General features: G+C 38.8%; 1 protein-coding gene across 1 annotated transcript in view; it reads right to left on the bottom strand.

Moving 5' to 3' along the window:
* WDR76 (WD repeat domain 76) overlaps window positions 1-19,037 on the bottom strand; it is a 53,144-nt gene that overhangs the window by 20,019 nt on the left and 14,088 nt on the right. The window contains exons 4-8 of the mRNA XM_045822959.1: window positions 17,655-17,710; window positions 5,327-5,453; window positions 2,358-2,459; window positions 2,214-2,260; window positions 271-424 (exon numbers count right to left, since the gene is read on the bottom strand). Coding sequence (XP_045678915.1) covers window positions 271-424; window positions 2,214-2,260; window positions 2,358-2,459; window positions 5,327-5,453; window positions 17,655-17,710 — 486 coding nt within the window. The remainder of the gene's footprint in view (window positions 1-270; window positions 425-2,213; window positions 2,261-2,357; window positions 2,460-5,326; window positions 5,454-17,654; window positions 17,711-19,037) is intronic.

The raw sequence follows: 19,037 nt of genomic DNA, 5'->3' as shown, positions 1-19,037 counted from the left end.
TTTGAAAAAAAAAAAGAAAATCTTCAATACTTTGGGGTAGACAAAGATTTCCTAGATATAACACCAAAAGCATAATCCATAAAAATATTGATAAACTGGAATTCATCAAAATTCATGACTTTTGCACTTCAAAAGACTTTAAATTTAGAATCGCAAAGTACAAATATATAAATAATTGGCATCTATAAACAAATAGCTCTAGGTTATCTTCTTGCAGACTATTTGCTTCAGTCAAACTTTAATATCTTAAAAAAATGAATAGTAACTTACCACATCCCAAAGTCCAACTTGCCCATATTTGGCCCCAGCTGCCACCAAAGTTCTAATTTCTGATGGATGAAGAGCCATAGACAGTATTGAACCTTTGGTAACTTTACAAACAGTATCTCCACTAATGACCATGCCACCTAAACTGGCTTTGTAGCTGAGAAAATTAAGAAGTAAAATTTTAGAAGTAAAACCAGTCTTAACTGACAAAATTAAGTAAAAGATGAATCAAAAAAGAAAAATCAATTAGTAAATAAATATGGGAAAATATTCAACCTCCACGCAACCAAAGAAATCAAAGTAAATACGAGGTCTGTCCAGAAATAGTCCACCCATTGTTAATATGAGAACAGTTGGCGCAACATCAACATTACCTGGCAGCCAAGGAGAGTGGACTGGAATGCACATGTGTGAACCATGACAACTTCACTGTATTAGTCAGTAGTAGTTGCAGACCACTGAGTGAGCCTATGTACTATGTGGCACCCATTCAAAATGACTGAGAGACTAGAGCAATGAATCTCCATCAGATTTTGCATTAAACTTGAACATTCCTTCATGGAAACTATTCAGATGATTCAGAAGGCTGTAGCTATGGTCAACTGGTGATTGTCAGCTTCATCACCACAACATGCCTGCTCATGCATCTTGACTCATGCAATTTTTTGGCAAAACATCAAATCACCCAGGTGACTCAGCTCCCCAACAGCCCAGGTTTGGCACCCTGAGACTTCTGGCTTTTCCCAAAACTAAAATCACCTTTGACAGGAAAGAGATTTCAGACCCTCGATAAGATTCAGGAAAATATGACGGGGCAGCTGATGGTGACTGGGGGAACTGTGTGAGATTCCAAGGTGCCCACTTTGAAGGGGACTGAGTGTCATTGTCCTATGTACACCGTTTCCTGTATCTTCTTCAATAAATGTCTCTATTTTTCAAAGTACATGGCTGGATACTTTCTGGACAGACCTCATCATGAAGTACTATTTTTCACTAATAAAAACTAGTAGGCTACAGTAAAACATACTCTCATATATATTGGTAGTGGCAGAGTAAATTCATGTAAGATTTTCAGGAAAAAAAAGATTTTGGAAAACAATTCAGCAATGTGTACTAAAAGTCATAATTATGTCTGTAATTAATATCTGACGCATAATTAATATCTGACGCATTAATCCCACTATCCTAAAGAAATAATCTACTATTATGCATACATATACACTTCAACAAACACATGCACATATACAAACAGACAAAAATAAATAGAAAACAATTCCAGATACCAAGGGGGTAAGAAACAGGAGGTTAAGTAAATTTTACCTCTCAATAAAATATTATGCAACTATTCAATGAATTTAAAGACTCTAATAATAACATGCAACCACAATATTAATGAGAAGCATAATGCAAATTTATATAAACATTAGAACATAACACAGGAAAATGTTTGTGGATTCATTCATTCACTTATTAAATACTGTATGAATATATATTACATGCTAGACACTGTTCTGGGAATTGAGATAAAACCCCTGCATTCATGAAGCTTATAACTAGAGCAGGGGTGTCAAACCCCATTTTCACTGGAGCCACATCAGCCTTGTGGTTGCCTTCAAAGGGCAGAACGTAGTTTAGGACTGTATAAATGTAACTGCTCCTTAACTAGGGGCAAGGAGCTCGGCATTGCCGCTGGGTAGAAACAAGGTGCCCGCTGGATAAAACAAGGTGGAGGGCCGGACTGGGCTCGAGGGTCTTGTGTTTGCCACCTGTGATCTAGAGATTTTGTATATGTTAATACTTCAAAGGAAATATATAAAAACAACACTTGTCCGGGTAAAAGTATTATAGGTAATTTTTTCACCTCATTTTCAAAATTTCCTGTTTTATAGTCTTTATAATTTAAAGGTCTCAGAAAATGTAAATAGAGGCAAGGAATGTTAACTCACCTTTTAATGCTAGACAATTCCTTCTCAGTGTTCTTACTACTACTTGTCTGAAACAAGAGGAGAGACCAAAGTACTAAGTTAAGACATGTACTAAAATTTCATTAACAGATGATTCTAAAATCTAAAATCCCTCCCAACTGATACCTTGCTCGCTTCTGCCCAGGTCTGTAGAAATCCTTTAAATAGTTCACTGTTATCATCTTGATTTTCAGGAGTCATTTCTAAAGGCCCAGGAGGTAACAAAGGCTGTTATTTAAAAACAAAAACAAAAACAAACACATAAAAGAGTTGATTGTTTCCTGCCTTACAATGTACACTTGAGGTTTTTCACTACTTTACTTTCAATACCAACAGGGGTGACACACCATTAGCATTCAAAAATAGTTGTTCAATGAATGAACACTATCTATCCTTGTAATAAAATGTATTATCTCATTTAATCCTCTCAGAAATCCTGTGAATGACATACCACATTTTAAAAACACTGAGATGAAACTTAGAGAAATTAACTTAGCAATAGTTATACTGCCAAGAACTGGAGTTGCTGAGAATTGATTCAGTTTAATTTCATAATCAAAATTATCCTACAGCTGTGTTTTTTAAATCAGAGGTTGTAACCCAGGGTCATGAAATCACTTTAATATACCACAACCAGCAATATGTTTTAGTGAATGAAAAAAGAATAGAAAATACAGAAGTGCATCATATATAGTAAAGGTTAAGTATCATTTTACAAGTTTTGCTTTAGTTGTGTGTGTGCATGTGTGTATTTGTGTAATGAGTTCAATGTAAATATATTTCTTATCATGGGTGGAAGCTTCAAAAAAATTTGAAAGCTATTCCTCCCATAGTATCTTAATTTGCAATTAGCAAAGCACCAAACAAATTATTGCCCAATTTATAATCAAGCACTTAAGTATAAAATACTAAAAACAGTAGGTACTCTTGAGTAAAAAGTACAATCTTACTGAGACAATAAATTTGATAAATAAGACTCTTTATGCTCACTGAGATTATAAAATTAAACTACAGCAAAAAAATCACTATTAACATATTTATTACTGATAACATTAATAACTACCATTTATTGATTGCTTACTAAGACCTTAATATTGTACAATGTAAGGATCTTTATAGAAACTATTTCATTTAACCCTCACAACTCCCTGTTGAGATTTCTACTATTGTTGCCATATAAAAAAATGGGGAAACCAGAATTCAAAAAGGTTAAGTAATTTACCCAAATCCCACAGTAGATAAATCTACAGAAATACAGAATCCAACCCTTTCTTAATGACTTAGAAATCTTACTCATTAAACCAGAAATTTTCAACCTTTTTCATCTCATGACACACATAAACTACTAAAATTTTGCAGCACACCAAAAAATATATTTTTTACCAAACTGACAAAAAAAGGTATAATTCTGATTCATTCACACTAGATGGCTATTGTTGTGTTGCTTATTGTCATTTTTTTATTTGACAACCAAAGGGAAAAGAGGTCAATGCACCGGAAACAGTGTATAGCCAAGAGGGGGGCCCCAAAAAGAGATTTTAAATGGGGTCCAGAACTCTGGGTATCCAGAAAATATTAGAAAGATACATAAGATGTCCTTCCCCTTCCTCCCCCCACAAGTGTGAGTTGGGGGAAGGGGTTAATGGAGCAGAATCATTGAGGGCTGTTTTGTACAGCAACAGCTTTGCAGCTAACTTCTGGCATGGTCATTTAACATATCTATCTTTTAACTGGTTGCATAGATTTGTTAAATAGCTGTGGCCATGCTTTGAGCCAGGGAGATGGAAGTAACTTCCCCCCCAAGACATAACTGGGGAGCAGGTCCCCGGAGTTACAGTGCCCATGTAACAGCTTGGAGAAGATTGGCTTCACACAATGGGGCCACGCCTGCCCAGGCTCACTATGGCAGCCCAGTAAAGTTGGAAGGATATGGGAATGTAGGCAAACATAGCCGATTGTGGGAGGAGTTGGAAATGGGGCTGCAGAGGAAGATTGGCACGGGGATTTAAAACGGAGACTCCGCAGCCACTGGGGAGAGAACCATGTGGCTTTGCCAGAGTGGGGACTCCTGCAGTCATGTAAGAGAGAGGACCACGTGGCTGTGGCAGTGCAAAGAACCATGCAGCTGTGGCAATAGAAAGGAGAGCCACCACACGGCTGTGGCCATGTAAGAGCCACACAGCTTTGCCACAGTGGGGACACCCACAGCTTTAGTAGGGGGAACCACCACCTGGCTTTAGCAGAATACTGCCACTTGGCTTTGGCAGAATGGTGACTGCCCCCAACCCCACCACAGCCTTGGTGGAGAGAAGAACTATGTGGTTTTTGACCAGAGTGCAGACCCCCACAGCTTTGGTAGAAGACGACCACACAGCTTTGGGTTGCTCCCTTTGGCTGCATGGCTTGGAAAGCAGGAGAGACTTTGCCTGGAAGAAGGGTGAAAAAACTCTTGACAGTAGGCCATGAGAAGGTGCCACATGGCTTTGGATTAATTAGAGATCCTGCTTGGGTGGTGACGCAGCTGATGGTGTCAGGAGCCTGAAACACGGATATTCACTTCTTTTCCAGAGTTACAGTACCCCGAAGTAGGACGGGGGAGAAGGAAGACTGTGGGCGTCTGTGGGTATCCTAAAGGACTTTGATATTTTAATGAAGACGTTAGGTCACTACTTTAAGTCTGTATAGCATTAAATAAACATTTCCTTTCCTTTTCACAAATCTTTGGCATTGAGAGATGTCTTTCCTATAAGGCAGCGGACATAATGAACCTGGGGGGTTCCTTTCAGTTATAGTATTTTTTTTTTTTTGGCCCTTGTGCTCTGTAACAGTTTTTGGTGTTCCTGGGTGGGCCAATAATTGCCCCTTTTGGTCCCTTGTTCGGTAACACACCTAACTAAATTAGTCAGGTATTGAATGTTTTAAAAATTCTTGTGGCACACTGTTTGAAAATCATAGCATTAAACCATATAACAGTCAAGTATTAAACTAATAAAGTACAATTTCAACATAATTTAATGCCCCTTTAGACTAGTTTCAAACACTTCAAAATTTTCAGTATTTTATTGAGTTAGTATATTATATTTGCACTTTCTTACATTTTCATCTTCTACTACTGTTGGCAGGGTTGGGGTTTCTGGTAATGAAACTCCTGAAGGATCCACATTTTGTAATCGCATTGATCTTCTACATCCAGTCCCATTTTCTCTCTTCTTAGGCTTCTTTCTAAAGAAGTGGGGAAAAACTCATCTTACACTCATAAAACAGCTATATGTATTTACTAATACTAAGGAAATAACTCCTAGGAACATATTTCATGGATATAATCACACATTGCAAAGATGTATGTACATGGATATATACTGATTTAATTAAAAGTCTGGAAATATAAATGTTCATCATGGGGAGATGAGAGGTGTTAAATAATGACATACATATCTAATAGAACAATTTGCAGCCATAAAAAAGAATGAAAGATTGTATGTGGATATAAAATAAACTCTTAAGCAAAAACAAGGCCCTATTTATTTTTTTAAAAAAAGGTTACATACACACATACATTTGCATGCTGAGATTACCTATGAAAGAATATACATGAAACTATTAACACTGGTTTCCTTGGGGGAGGAGCCCTGGCAAACTACAATCAAAGATGGGAAAGAGACTTAAATGTTTCATCGTATTCTTTTTCACATAGTTTACTTTTCAAAAATCATATACAGGTCCTGGCGAAGTGGCTCAGTTGGTCGGAACGTTCAGTGTCATTTTGTGCACCAAATGGTTGCCAGCTGATTTCTGGTCAGGGCATGCCTGGGTTATGGGTTCAGTCCCCAGCTGGGGCATATACAGGAGGCAACCAACTGATGTTTTCTCTCTATCTTTCTCTCAATCTCTCCCTCTCTCTATAGAAATCAATGGAAATGCCCTTGCGTGAGGAATAAATAAATAAATAAATCATATGCAGGGTGGAGTAAAATAGATTTACAGATGTGAGCATGCAAAACAAAGTTTGTTCTTATATCATTATTTATTAGTTATTGTATTATTTTCCATGTGAACAACTGTAAACCTACTTTTGCCCTACCCTGTACATACCCTGTATATACCCTACTTTTTTATGTACTATTTTTCATATTTGAAAAGTAGTTGAGAACTTCTAGTTTTTGACTCCACTTGTAGAGAGCTTGTAAGTCACGACTCTATCTCATTAAGTAACAAGCTGAACAAACTGAAAACTCAACAACTTTTCTAGGATCCATAAGAGTGGGAAGGACACAGTGAAAACCACTGACCCCAATATTAGAGAGCCATAGAGAAAAATACAAGAGGCACGGCTTATTGGAGCAGAGACTCAAGAACAAAAACCACCATGTAAACCAGTGCCTGAACCACCAGGAAAATCTCACCTGTAACTGACCAATTGCTGGAAGCTCAGTGTGGATAAGTCTGAGTTAAAAACTCCAGAGTAGTCTACACAAAATCTGCCCATGGATGTTTACAGCAGCTTTGTTTATAACAGCCAAAACTGGGAAACAACTAAGATGTCCTTCAGTAGGTGAAAAGATAAACTGTGGTACATCCAGACAATGAAATATTATTTAGTACTAAAAAGGAATGAGCTATCAAGCCATAAAAATACATGAAGGAACCTTAAATGCATATCACTAAGATAAAGAAGGCAGCCAATCTGAAAAGGCTGCATAGTGTATGATCCCAAATATACAACATTCCAGAAATGGCAGAACTATGGGGACAATAAAACGGATAGGCAGAGCACAGAGGATGTGGGGGGAGTGAAAATAATCTGTATATTATAAAGATGGATATATGTTATGACACATCTGTACAAACCCACAGAATGTACAATAACAAAAATGATCACTAAGGTAAACTGTCGACTTTGGGTGATTATGATGTGTAAATATAGGTTCATCCTAGGTACCAATGTACCAGTCTGCTGAATGATCCTGATAATGCAGGAGGAAATGCATGTGTGGGGACAGGGGAAATGTGGGAACTGTACCTTTCTCTAAATTTTATTGTGAAACTCAAACTGTTCTGAAAAATATTAAGTCTTTAAAGAAAAACTTCAGTGGGAATTCATCCCCCCAATTCTGTGAGTCTTACATCCAGGAGCTTGACCAGGTCCTCACAGTAAACACCAAAGAAAAATCCCCTCATTCCCAAGGAGTAGGGGGAAGGGAACCATTTGAAGTATACTAGAGCACTGTTCTTCTTAACAAGGACTGACATGAGGAGCAAGTAGTTAACCAGAGCCTAACCTGTAGGGTACTATCAGAGCCTAACCAACCTTGAGGAAAGGAAATACTCAACTCCAGCACATCTTCTCCCACCTAAGAGAAGAGGGGAATACTAAAACACTGAAGTTCACAGTCCAGAGACACAGGCTCACTAAAAGACTGAGACCTAATCAAGGACCACAGAATGCTTCCCCTCCCCCACACATTACCACCAAGTTAGTAAAGGCCTATTTACAAGAGTTCCTTTTTCCCAGTATCTCATATCCAACTATAGAGAAAAAAATTCCAAGGCACACTCGAAGGTAAAACAATTTGAAGAAAGAGAACAAGTTTCAAAACCAGATATGGCAGGAATGATGGAATTAACAGCATGAATTTAAAACAACTATGATTAATATGCTAAAGGCTCTAATGAACAGAATAAACACCATATAAGAGGAGATGGGGCCCTGGCAGGTGTGGCTCAGTGGATTTAGTGCTGACCTGAGAACCTAAAGGTCGCCAGTTTGATTCCCAGTCAGGGCACACGCCTGAAGTGTGGGTCAGGTCCCAAGTTGGGGGCATTCGAGAGGCAACCGATTGATGTATACTTTGCACATCTCTGTTCCTCTCCCTCCCTTCCCCTCTCTCTAAAAATAAATAAATAAAACATTTTTAAAAACTGTTTTAAAAAATAAATTTAAAAAGATCGGGCCCTGGCTGGCATAGCTCAGTGGATTGAGCGCGGGCTGTGAACCAAAGTGTCGCAGGTTCGATTCCCAGTCAGGACACATGCCTGGGTTGCAGGCCACGGCCCCCAGCAGCCACACATTGATGTTTCTCTCTCTCTCTCTCTCTCCCCCTCCCTTTCCTCTCTAAAAATAAATAAATAAAATCTTTAAAAAAAAAAAAAAAAGAAGAAGGTTGGACTTCTGGCCAAGATGGAGGCATAGGTAGACACACTGTGCCTCCTCCTCACACAACCAAAATAAGATCAGCAACAATTTAGAAACAAGATAACAACCAGATCTGACAGAAAATTGAACTGTATGGAAGTTGGACGACCAAGGATTAAAATATACACATTCATCCAGATAGGTAGGAAAAGCGGAGTCGGGCAGCGGGGCAGAGAGGGGTCACGACACAAAGAGTAGTGGCACCAGGCGTGTAAGGCATCCCAGGCGCAAGATGGCAACAGGCACATCCTGGGCAGGCAGGTAGCTGACAGTCCCAGCAAGGCAGCGACTGTGAAGCAAGGCACTGTGTGCAAGGTGCCTGGCTGTCTGGGTGGTCCCACATTCACATGCAAATAAACTGGGCAGTGAGACAGACCACAAAACCTGGGGTCCAAGAGCCAGGAAATAGAGCCTCAGGACACTGATTGAAAACACCTGTGAGGTTTGAGGCGCAGGGAGAGACTCCCAGCCTCACAGGAGAGTTCGCTGGAGAGACTCACAGGGTCCTAGAATGTGCACAGGACCACCCACATGGGAATCAGCATCAGAAGGGTTGTTTGCTTGGGGGAAGTGGCAGCAGACTGAAATCTGACCAAGAGAAGAGCAAGCGCCATTGTTCCCTCTAGGACCCTGCCCCCACATACAGTGTCACAACCCAGCGACTGGGCTGCCCTTCCCTGGTAACACCTAAGGCTCTGCCCCTCATACATAACAGGAGCGACCAGACCAAAAAAAAAATTTGCCCAAACAGAAGATCAGCTCAAAGCTCCACAGCAAATACAATTAAGCGACCAAGACATAGCCAACCTATCAGATGCACAGTTCAAAGCGCTGGTGGTCAGGATGCTCACAGAATTGGTTGATGTTGGTCGCAAATTAGATGAACAAAGGAAGGCTACACTAAGTGAAATGAAGAAAAATGCACAGGGAACCAATAGTAATGGGAAGGAAACTGGGACTCAAATCAATGGAGTGGACCAGAAGGAAAAAAGAAACAACCAAACACAAAAGAATGAAGAAATAAAAATTCAAAAAATGAGGAGAAACTTAGGAACCTCCAGGACATCTTTCAACATTCCAACATCCGAATTATAGGGGTCGGAGAAGGGGAAGAGGAAGAGCAAGTGGAAAAGTTATTTGACCAAATAATAAAGGAGAACTTCCCCAATCTGGTAAAGGAAATAGACTTCCAGGAAGTCCAGGAAGCTCAGAGAGTCCCAAAAAAGTTGGACCCAAGGAGGAACACGCCAAGGCACATCATAATTACATTAACCAAGAAAAAAATGAAGGAGAGAATCCTAGAAGCAGCAAGAGAAAAGAAGACAGTAACCTACAAAGGATTTCCCATCAAACTATCAGCTGATTTCTCAAAAGAGACCTTGCAGGCAAGAAGGGGCTGGAAAGAAGTATCCCAAGTCACGGAAGGCAAGGACCTACATCCTAGATTGCTCTATCCAGCAAAGCTTTCATTTAGAATGGAAGGGCAGATAGTGTTTCCCAGATAAGGTGAAGTTAAAGGAGTTCATCATCACCAAACCCTTATTTTATGAAATGTTAAAGGGACTTATCTAAGAAAAAGAAGATAAAAAAACATGTATAGTAAAATGACAGCAAACTTATAATTATTAACAAACACACCTAAAACAAAAACAAAAACAAACTAAGCAATCAACTAGAACAGGAACAGAACCACAGAAATGGAGATCACATGGAATATTAACAACAAGGGAGTTGGGGGGGGAGGTACAGAGAATAAGTAGTATAGACGGTAGGTAGAAAATAGGGGGAAGACAAGAATAGTATGGGAATGTAGAAGCTAAAGAACTTATAAGTATGACACATGGACATGAACTAAAGGGGGGAGAGTGGGTGGGAGAGGGTGTGCAGGGTGGAGGGGAGTGAAGGGGGGAAATGGGACAACTGTAATAGCATAACCAATAAAATATATTTAAAAAAATAAATGTAAAAAAAAAAGATTAGCAGTGTAAGCAGAGAGATGTAAATCCTAAGAATGAACCAAAAAAGAAATGCTAGAGATAAAAAAACACTGTAATAGAAATGAAGAATGCACTGGACATGGTTGAGGAAAGAATCTCTGACCTTGAAGATATCTTAATAGGAACCTCCAAAACTGAAAAGCAAGGACAAAAAAAAGACTGAAAAAGAACAGAACAAAATATCCAAGGACTGTGGGTAACTACAAATGATGTAACACATGCACAATGGGAATATCAGAAGAAGAGGAGAAAGGAACAGAAGGAAAAGGTGAAGCAATAATAACTAAGAAGTTTACCAAATTAAAGTCAGACATAAAAACACAAATCCAGGAAGCACAGAGAACATCAAGCATGATAAATGTCAAATAAAACTAAACCTAGGCAATTTATTTCCAAACTACAGAAAATAAAAGATAAAGAAAAAATCCTGACAGAAGCCAGAAGAAAAAAGGACCTACCTATTGAGGAACAAAGATAAGAATTATACCCATCTTCTCAGAAACCATGCAAGCAAGAAGAGCAGACTGAAATATTTAGTGTTGAGAAACAAAAAGAAAAACCAACTCACCAACCTAAAATTCTTTGTCCTGTGAACCTAAACTATTAAGTCTTTATTTTCCTTTTTTAAAGTATATTTTATTGATTAGGCTCTACAGTTGTAGAGCCAATCAATAAATTTTTTACCAATTTTTTCTCCCTTTATCCCCCTCTGACCTGTACCCCACCTTCCAATATCCCCCTCAACCTTAGTTCATGTCCATGGGTTGTACAAATAAGTTCTTTGGCTTCTCCATCTCCTCTATTATTCTTAACCCCCCCCCCATCTATTTTATGCCTACCAATTATGCTTCTTATTCCCTGTACCTTTTCTCCCCATTGTCCCCCTCCCCTCCCTCTCCCCACTGGTAACTGTCCATGTGATCTCTATTTCTGTGATTCTGTTCCTGCTCGAGTTGTTTGCTCAATTTTTATTTTTGTTTTTTAGGTTCAGCTGTTGATAGCTGTGAGTTTGTTCTCATGGTACTGTTCATAGTTTTTGATCTTCTATTTCTTAGATAAGTCCCTTTAACACTTCAAATAAGAAGGGCTTGGTGAAAATGAATTCCTTTAACTTGACCCTATCTGGGAAGCACTTCATCTGCCCTTCCATTCCAAATGATAGTTTTGCTGGATAGAGCAATCTTGGATGTAAGTCCTTGCCTTTCATGACTTGGAATACTTCTTTCCAGCCCCTCCTTGCCTGTAAGGTTGCTTTTGAGAAATCAGCTGACAGTCTGATGGGAACTCCTTTGTAGGTAACTGTCTCCTTTTCTCTTGCTGCTTTCAGATTCCCTCCTTATCTTTAATCTTGAGTAATGTAATTATGATGTGTCTTGGTGTGTGCTTCCTTGAGTCCAACTTCTTTGGGACTCTCTGAGCTTCCTGGACTTCCTGGAAGTCTATTTCCTTTGCCAGATTAGGGAAGTTTTCCTTCATTATGTTTTCAAATAAGCTTTCAATTTTTTGCTCTTGTTCTTGTCCTTCTGGTACCCCTATGAATCAGATGTTGGAACATTTAAAGTTGTCCCAGAGGTTCCTAAGCTTCTCCTCATTTTTTTGAATTCTTGTTTCTTCATCCTGTTCTGGTTGAATGTTTCTTTCTTCCTTCTTCTGCAAACCATTGATTTGAGTCCCGGTTTCCTTCCTGTCACGGTTGGTTTCCTGTACATTTTTCTTTATTTCACTTTTCATAGTCTTCACTTTTTCCTCTATTTTGAGAATATACTCAACCATTTCTGTGAGCATCCTGATTACCAGTATTTTGAACTATACATCTGATAGGTTGGCTATGTCTTCATCACTTAGTTGTATTTTTTTCTGGAGTTTTGATCTGTTCTTTCATTTAGGCTATATTTCTTTGTCTCAGCACGCCTGTTACATTATAAGGGGCGGAATCTTAGGTATTCGTGGGTCAGGGCGCAACCCACTTTGCTGTGTTGTGGCACTGTCGGTAGGGGAGGGGCGAGAGAAGGAACAATGTCACTTGCTCAGCTCTTGCCCCACTTTCCATCACTTCCTTCACTTCCCACAATTGCACTGGGCCCTTTCAGGTGCTGTTTCCCAGGTGGGTGGGTTTGTGTACATTCTTGGATCCCATGGGCCTCTCCAATGGACTCTCCTTTGAGACTGGGGGTTTCTCCTGCCTTCGCAACCAAGATTTTACAGCCAGAGGTTTTGAGTCTTTAGTTTCTCACACTGAAACCCTGCATTTCACGGTCTGTCTCACTCCCCTGTTGTTCCTCCCAGCTTATCTGCACACAAACGTGGGACTGCCTGGTCAGGAGCCACCACCTCACCCACACAATCCTCTGCCTTGCTGCTCTTCCTCCCCGCCCAGCTGCCCATCCTGCCCCTCCTACCAGTCTGGATGAATGTTTGCTTATCTCCTTGATTGTTGAAGTTCGATTTTCTGGCAGTTCTGGTTATTTTTTGTTTTTAAATTGGTTATTATCCTTCTTTTGGTTGTGCGAGGAAGTGAAGCATTTCCACCTATGCCTCCATCTTGGCCAGAACTACTGTAAACTATTAAGTCTTTAAAAAGAAAGCAGTTCATTAAAAAATTTTGGGAAAAGAAAGGCCTCTGAAATTACTTCCAAAATTCTCATACAAAAATCTCAACTTCATACCCTGGCTAGTGTGGCTCAGTGTATTGAGCACCGGACTGTGAAGCAAAGGGTCCCTGGATTGACTCCCAGTCAGGGTACATGCCTGGGTTGTAGGCCAGGTCCCCAGTAGGGAGTGTGCAAGGGGCAACCACACAGTGATGTTTCTCTCCCTCTCTTTCTCTGTCCCTTCCCCTCCCTCTAAAAGTAAATAAATAAAATCTTAAAAATATATATCTGAAGGGTTTGCAGGAACAATTATAAAGGACACATGGATAATAACAAGGGTGGGGTGGAAACAGGAAAAGGAGGTGGGGAGGGATGGGGTGGGGGAAAAGGCAGAAAACTGTACTTGAACAATAAAAAATGTTTAAAAAATAAACACTGAAATGGTGAAAAAAAAAACCCCTCAACTTCAGTCCATATCAGTTCAGAATAATTAGTAATAGGGAGAAGGGACTGGATGAAAGAAGGTGAAGAATTAGCCAAAGAATACACATGAGTAAGTCATAAACAAAGAAAACAGTGGTGACCACTAGAAGGACGGGGGGGGGGGGTGGGATGGAGGGTGGGTGGAGGTGAGCAAAGAGGGGACAAATGGAGACATCTGTAATAGTGTCAATAATTTTTTAAAAAAGAATAATTAGTAATAACTAGTACTTATTATAAGTATACTATGTGCTAGAAACTGTCCTAAGCATTCAATACCTCACTAAATCAATACCTCACTTTAAAAAGGAAAAGCCTTAGCATATGGAATAATTTGGGTTCTCAAATTGTTTTAAAAACTATGGTTAAGCCTTGGCTGGTGTGCTCAGTGGATTGAGTACTGGCCTGCAAACCAAAGAGTCGCTGGTTTGCTTCCCAGTCGGGGTACATGTCTGGGGTGTGGGACAGGTCCCCAGTAGGAGGCACTCACAAGCAAACCACACAATGATGTTTCTCTCCCTCTCTTTCTCCCTTCCTTCCCTCTCTCTAAAAATAAATAAAATTGTTTTAAAAAATAAATAAAGAACCGTGGTTAATATATGATATTCTTCCAAGAAAATTCCATTTCTAGAGAAACTCTCATACATAAGCATGCCCAAGTACTTAAGAATGTTCAGAGCAGCATTCTTCATAATAATGAAAATCTGGAAACAACTCAACTGTCCATCAACAGTGGAATAAACCATAGTACACTCATACAGTAACAGAAATTAATGAAATAAAGCTGTACACATCAACATGAGTGAATTTTTTTTTATCCTCACCCAAGGCCATATTCATTGATTTTAGACAGGGGACAAGGGAGGGAAAGAGGGAGAGAAACATTGATGTGAGAGAGAAACATTGATCAGTAAATAATTGGGCACCAACCTGGCAACCTAGGCTCTTGAGAATCAAACCTGCAAACTTTCAGTTTACAGGACAATGTTCCAACCAACTAAGCCACACCGGCCAGCACTACATAAGTGAATTTTAAAACAAAGATATAAATATGTGTATCATAGCTATAAGCTGATAAATCAAAACTTAAAATTGTCTCTGATAAACCAAGGTTTCAGATTCTATGCCCTGTAAGGCATACATAAAATCAACCAAAGAATGCATTAAAGGGTGGAACAACAAATGGATATTTCTCTCTCTTTCTCTCACTCTCTCTTCCTCTCTAAAATCAACAAATAAAAAAATTTTTTATATTAAAAAAAAAACTTGAAATCAAGTTTGCCAAATTTCAAAAGTGATGCTCTTTCCTTTACGTTATACAACTTCCATTCTGCCAACCTGATACTAATACTTACCTGGTGGTCCCATAAGATTTTCATGGAGCTGAAAAACTCCTATCACCTAGCATAGTGACATCATAGCAGTCATAAAATTAAAGCACCAGGCATTACTGCTTTGTGCCTGTCCCAGTCCATTGATTGCTATCAACTAGAAATGCCTGGGGCACTCATATGGACCCCAGTGAGCTTCCCAGACATCTCCCCTTTCTAAACCAACTTATAACTGGGCCTACTCATGCTATTGAAGCAGAAGACAGCATAGAAAAAACTCTGAGATTGCAATACTGTCACTGGCCAGCATTTAGCACCCTGGTTGCCAGGAAACACCTTTTACCAATTAAGTAGAACAAATAGTAAACAGAGGCAGAAAGAAGGAAGGAGACAAGTCTCATATGTTAACTCGGCAGTCCTAAGCCTGATCTGATAATATTGACAAGTGTTCCAACATCACAAGAAACACTACGTTAGCAAGAAAGAAGAAAAGTGCCCCAATTGTAGTTAACTTCCTCCTGTCACATATTTGTTTTACAACAGGATGACTAAGGAGAGTCTGGAGCAAGATAAGGATTTGGGGCTGACAGACCCCCCATTCATCCCTAAATTTGGGTAATCACATTTCCCCAGGAAAGCTGGCACCACATTTACCTGTTAATCAATATATGACTTTTTTCCTACCTATCCTACCAACTATATAAGCCCTGAGAACAAAGGACTCGCTCTCTCTCTCTCAGGGGCTCAGGGTGCTCTTGGCTCTCCCGCCACAGGGGCCTCTGGCCACCTGGCCTCAGGCTGCCCAGGGGCTTGCCACCCCGGTCTTCAGCCACTCTCGCTTTCCTCACCCTGCTTTGCCCTGAAACTCTGCCTTTCACCCCCTACTCTACCCAGTCCTGTCCTCTTTCATGGGAATGGACCACTAATAAACTGATTACATACTACTAGATTTGCTGATATGTAATTCTTTACATGCGTCAGCAAGAAGAACCAGGTCTCTCCCGTCAACACTATGATTGCAAAATGCTCTTCAGCAATAACCATTAGGAAACCCTGGAGAAAAAAGGAGTTTATTACTTATAGGCCCTGGAGCCTTCAAGGCCTGCCCAGGGCACATAGCCAGGTCAAGGGTAGAGAGAACAAAAGCCTAGGGCTCTGCTGTTTCAGCTAAGGGTTTTATGAGCTTACTCTTTATTGGTGAATTTAAAACAAAAGAGTGGGAATTTAAAGCACCAGAAGAGGGGAAAAAGAAAAAAAACAAGTATCCCAAATGGTTAGTTATCTCAGTCAACCAAGATCTCTGAAACCACTTCAGTGTGGAGAGGTGGCCTGGCTCTTTATCTAATGGACAATGATATATCTATTCCAGATAGCCTTCCTTGAAGCCAGAAGCCTCTTTGAAATGAATGCCTATTTGGAGTGGATGCCAAGGCAATCAAAGTGTAGGGCAGGCATTTGCATTAAAAAAAGAAAAGCCTAGAGTCAGGGTTTACGCTACAAATTACAGGTTTGTGATGGAGCTTGTAAACAAACCTGCTATGCTGCCAGAGGTATAAAAGTGTAGCACATACAATTCTAATAGTAGGCTATACCACCTAGGTGGTATAAGATTGGTGGTTTGTGAAAGTGTACTCAATGATGTTCAAACAACAATGACAAAATTGCCTAAAGATAAATCTGGGAACATATCACCAATCTTTACTAATAAAAATATGCAAATGTAAAATTATGAATCAGCTGGCAACATAACCAGTACTATTGTTTTGCAGGGTTAATGATGTTCCTCTTACAACATTTCACACTCACAAATATATGGCCATGATTAAGTTTAGCTTTTCTGAAGCTAAATGACCTGTATTAAAAATCAAACCAATTAAAGTGATGCTATATTTCATTAGCATTAACACTAAACAAACGATCTAATGATGCCAAGATTTTTAGTTTCTTTATTTATACATAAGTATTGCTAAAATGCAGTAATAGAACTTAAGCTAACAAATCCTGAAGTTCAAATCTTGAAGCTTCCACTTTTGAGCTTTTTTGACCTTTAGCAAATTGCTTCTTTGAGCCTACAAAACGGATATATTACCTCCCACATTTGGTCATTATCAGAATTAAATAAGATTAGACAGGACAAAAATTTTAGGTCATTGTATTGTATTTTATAGATGTTCAATAAATATAAGTTTCCTTCCTTTATTCTAGGAATGGAAAAGAAAAATATGGAAAAGCAAAAAGATAACCAGAAATATTAAAAGAAAGTAGTAGAATCTTTAAGAATAATAGTTTTCTAGGCAAAAATAAGTGTAATTTAGAGAAAATAAAGATTCCATTAGCAGCAATAGTATTAAATAAAGATTCCATTAGCAGCAATAGTATTAAATAAAAATAAAATTCAGCTCATAAGATTCTATTTCCTCTATATTTTTTTCCAGTTTTATTTATGTATTATTAGGGAGAGGAAGGAAAGGGAAGGAGAAGGAGAGAAACATCAGTGTGTGAGAGAAACATTGATCACACTGCCCCAGGTGGGGACTGGCCTGCAACCCAGGCATGTGCTCTGACCAGGAATTGAACCAGCGACCTCCTGTTTCGCAGGCCGGCATTCAACCACTGAGCTACACCAGCCAGGGCTATTTCCTCTATATTTCTTTGATGAAGATGAGAACTTTATTAAAAAGTAGCATTTCCACAGAAATACTATATGTATTAAAATTAAATTACAGAGCTTCTGATCTGTTACTTATTGTACTATGCTGAACCATTTTTTCAAATTATAAAACAACTCAGCAATATATCATAGAGATGACAATGTAAATTATATCTTTTACCTTTTGGATTCAGGAGGCTGTCTCTTCGTTATCATTTCACGGAGTCTTGCAGCTGACTGCAAAATACAAAACATATACACATAAAAATACTATCTTACAACTACATAGCTTACCTTTTAAAATATTAAGTATCTGCTACTACATCCACATAAACTAAGATCTATATAGGAAATGAAGATCCTTAAAATATGATACCCGTTCTTGACAATAGACAGGAGACAAATATACTCTCAGTAATAAAAGCAAGTATATAGCCCTGGCTGGTATGGCTCAGTGGATTGAGTGTCTGGCCTATGAACCAAAGGATTGCTGGTTCGATTCCTAGTCAGGGCATAAGCCTGGGTTGCAGCTGGGCCCCCAGTAGGGGGCATGCGAGAGGCAACCAGACAGTGATGTTTCTCTCCTCTTTCTCTCTCCCTCCCCTCTGTCTAAAAATAAATAAATAAAATTTTTAAAAGAATAAAATAAAATCAAAATAAATAAAAGCAAGTATATAGTACTATCTAAAGCCCTGATGTCTGATGCCTTAAACCAGGTTGCTAGTGAGTTTACATGATTAAACATTAAACATTTAATCAAATATACCGTTACAAATTAAAAGATTTAACTTCTACTAAGACAATAAAGTTTGATATTTTCTAGAAAAGTTTAGGTTATACTTGTATAATAAATCAAATCATAATTTCTGTTAATTAAAATCAAAATTAGAAATAGTTTATCTAAATTTCTGATGAATTTTCATTAATGACATGTATATAATTTAGTTATATAAAGTTATATTAACTCACCCTCCCTCCCCTCAAGATGCAAACACACATTGAATATTTGGAAATCTGGTATTTGGAGAATTCAATTAATTATTTAACAAAGCCAAGGGTTTGATATCTTTTGGGGGGAAATATGATACACCTCCTAAATAGCCATTCTCTCACATACAGAAGTTTTCCCCCAGTGTAAACACACCTATGTAAAGTACACATTTAATACAATAATCATAAAACATTAGCTTACAATTGGCCATTTATCCTTAACATTCCCTATACAAGATATATTCCCACTATTCTTAGAGTTTAAGATTTAATAAAAAACATTTTTAAAGCTTGTCTTCTGCTTCATCTACCATGCATCCTTCAACCCATCCCTCCTACTTCTTTATCCTTTAGTTAAAGAAACCACTTAGTCTATACCCTGTTTCTTTGAATCTCAGACAACCTTTCTAAAGACATCTTTATTTTATGTACCACAAAGGGTGGGGGGTGGGGTAGTTGCCAGCTATAGTTTTAAGATGATTTCAAAAATGTTAAAATGAAAAAAGGCTTGGAATCAATAAAATATAGTAATCTCTATTAACTGTAAAACTTGCTCCTAATTTCACCCTCCCTC

The sequence above is a fragment of the Phyllostomus hastatus genome, unplaced genomic scaffold (assembly GCF_019186645.2).
Source record: "Phyllostomus hastatus isolate PE091 unplaced genomic scaffold, TTU_PhHast_1.1 phas_scaffold_501, whole genome shotgun sequence".
NCBI classification, from domain to species: Eukaryota; Metazoa; Chordata; class Mammalia; order Chiroptera; family Phyllostomidae; genus Phyllostomus; species Phyllostomus hastatus.
This window is presented reverse-complemented; position numbering and strand designations above follow the sequence as displayed.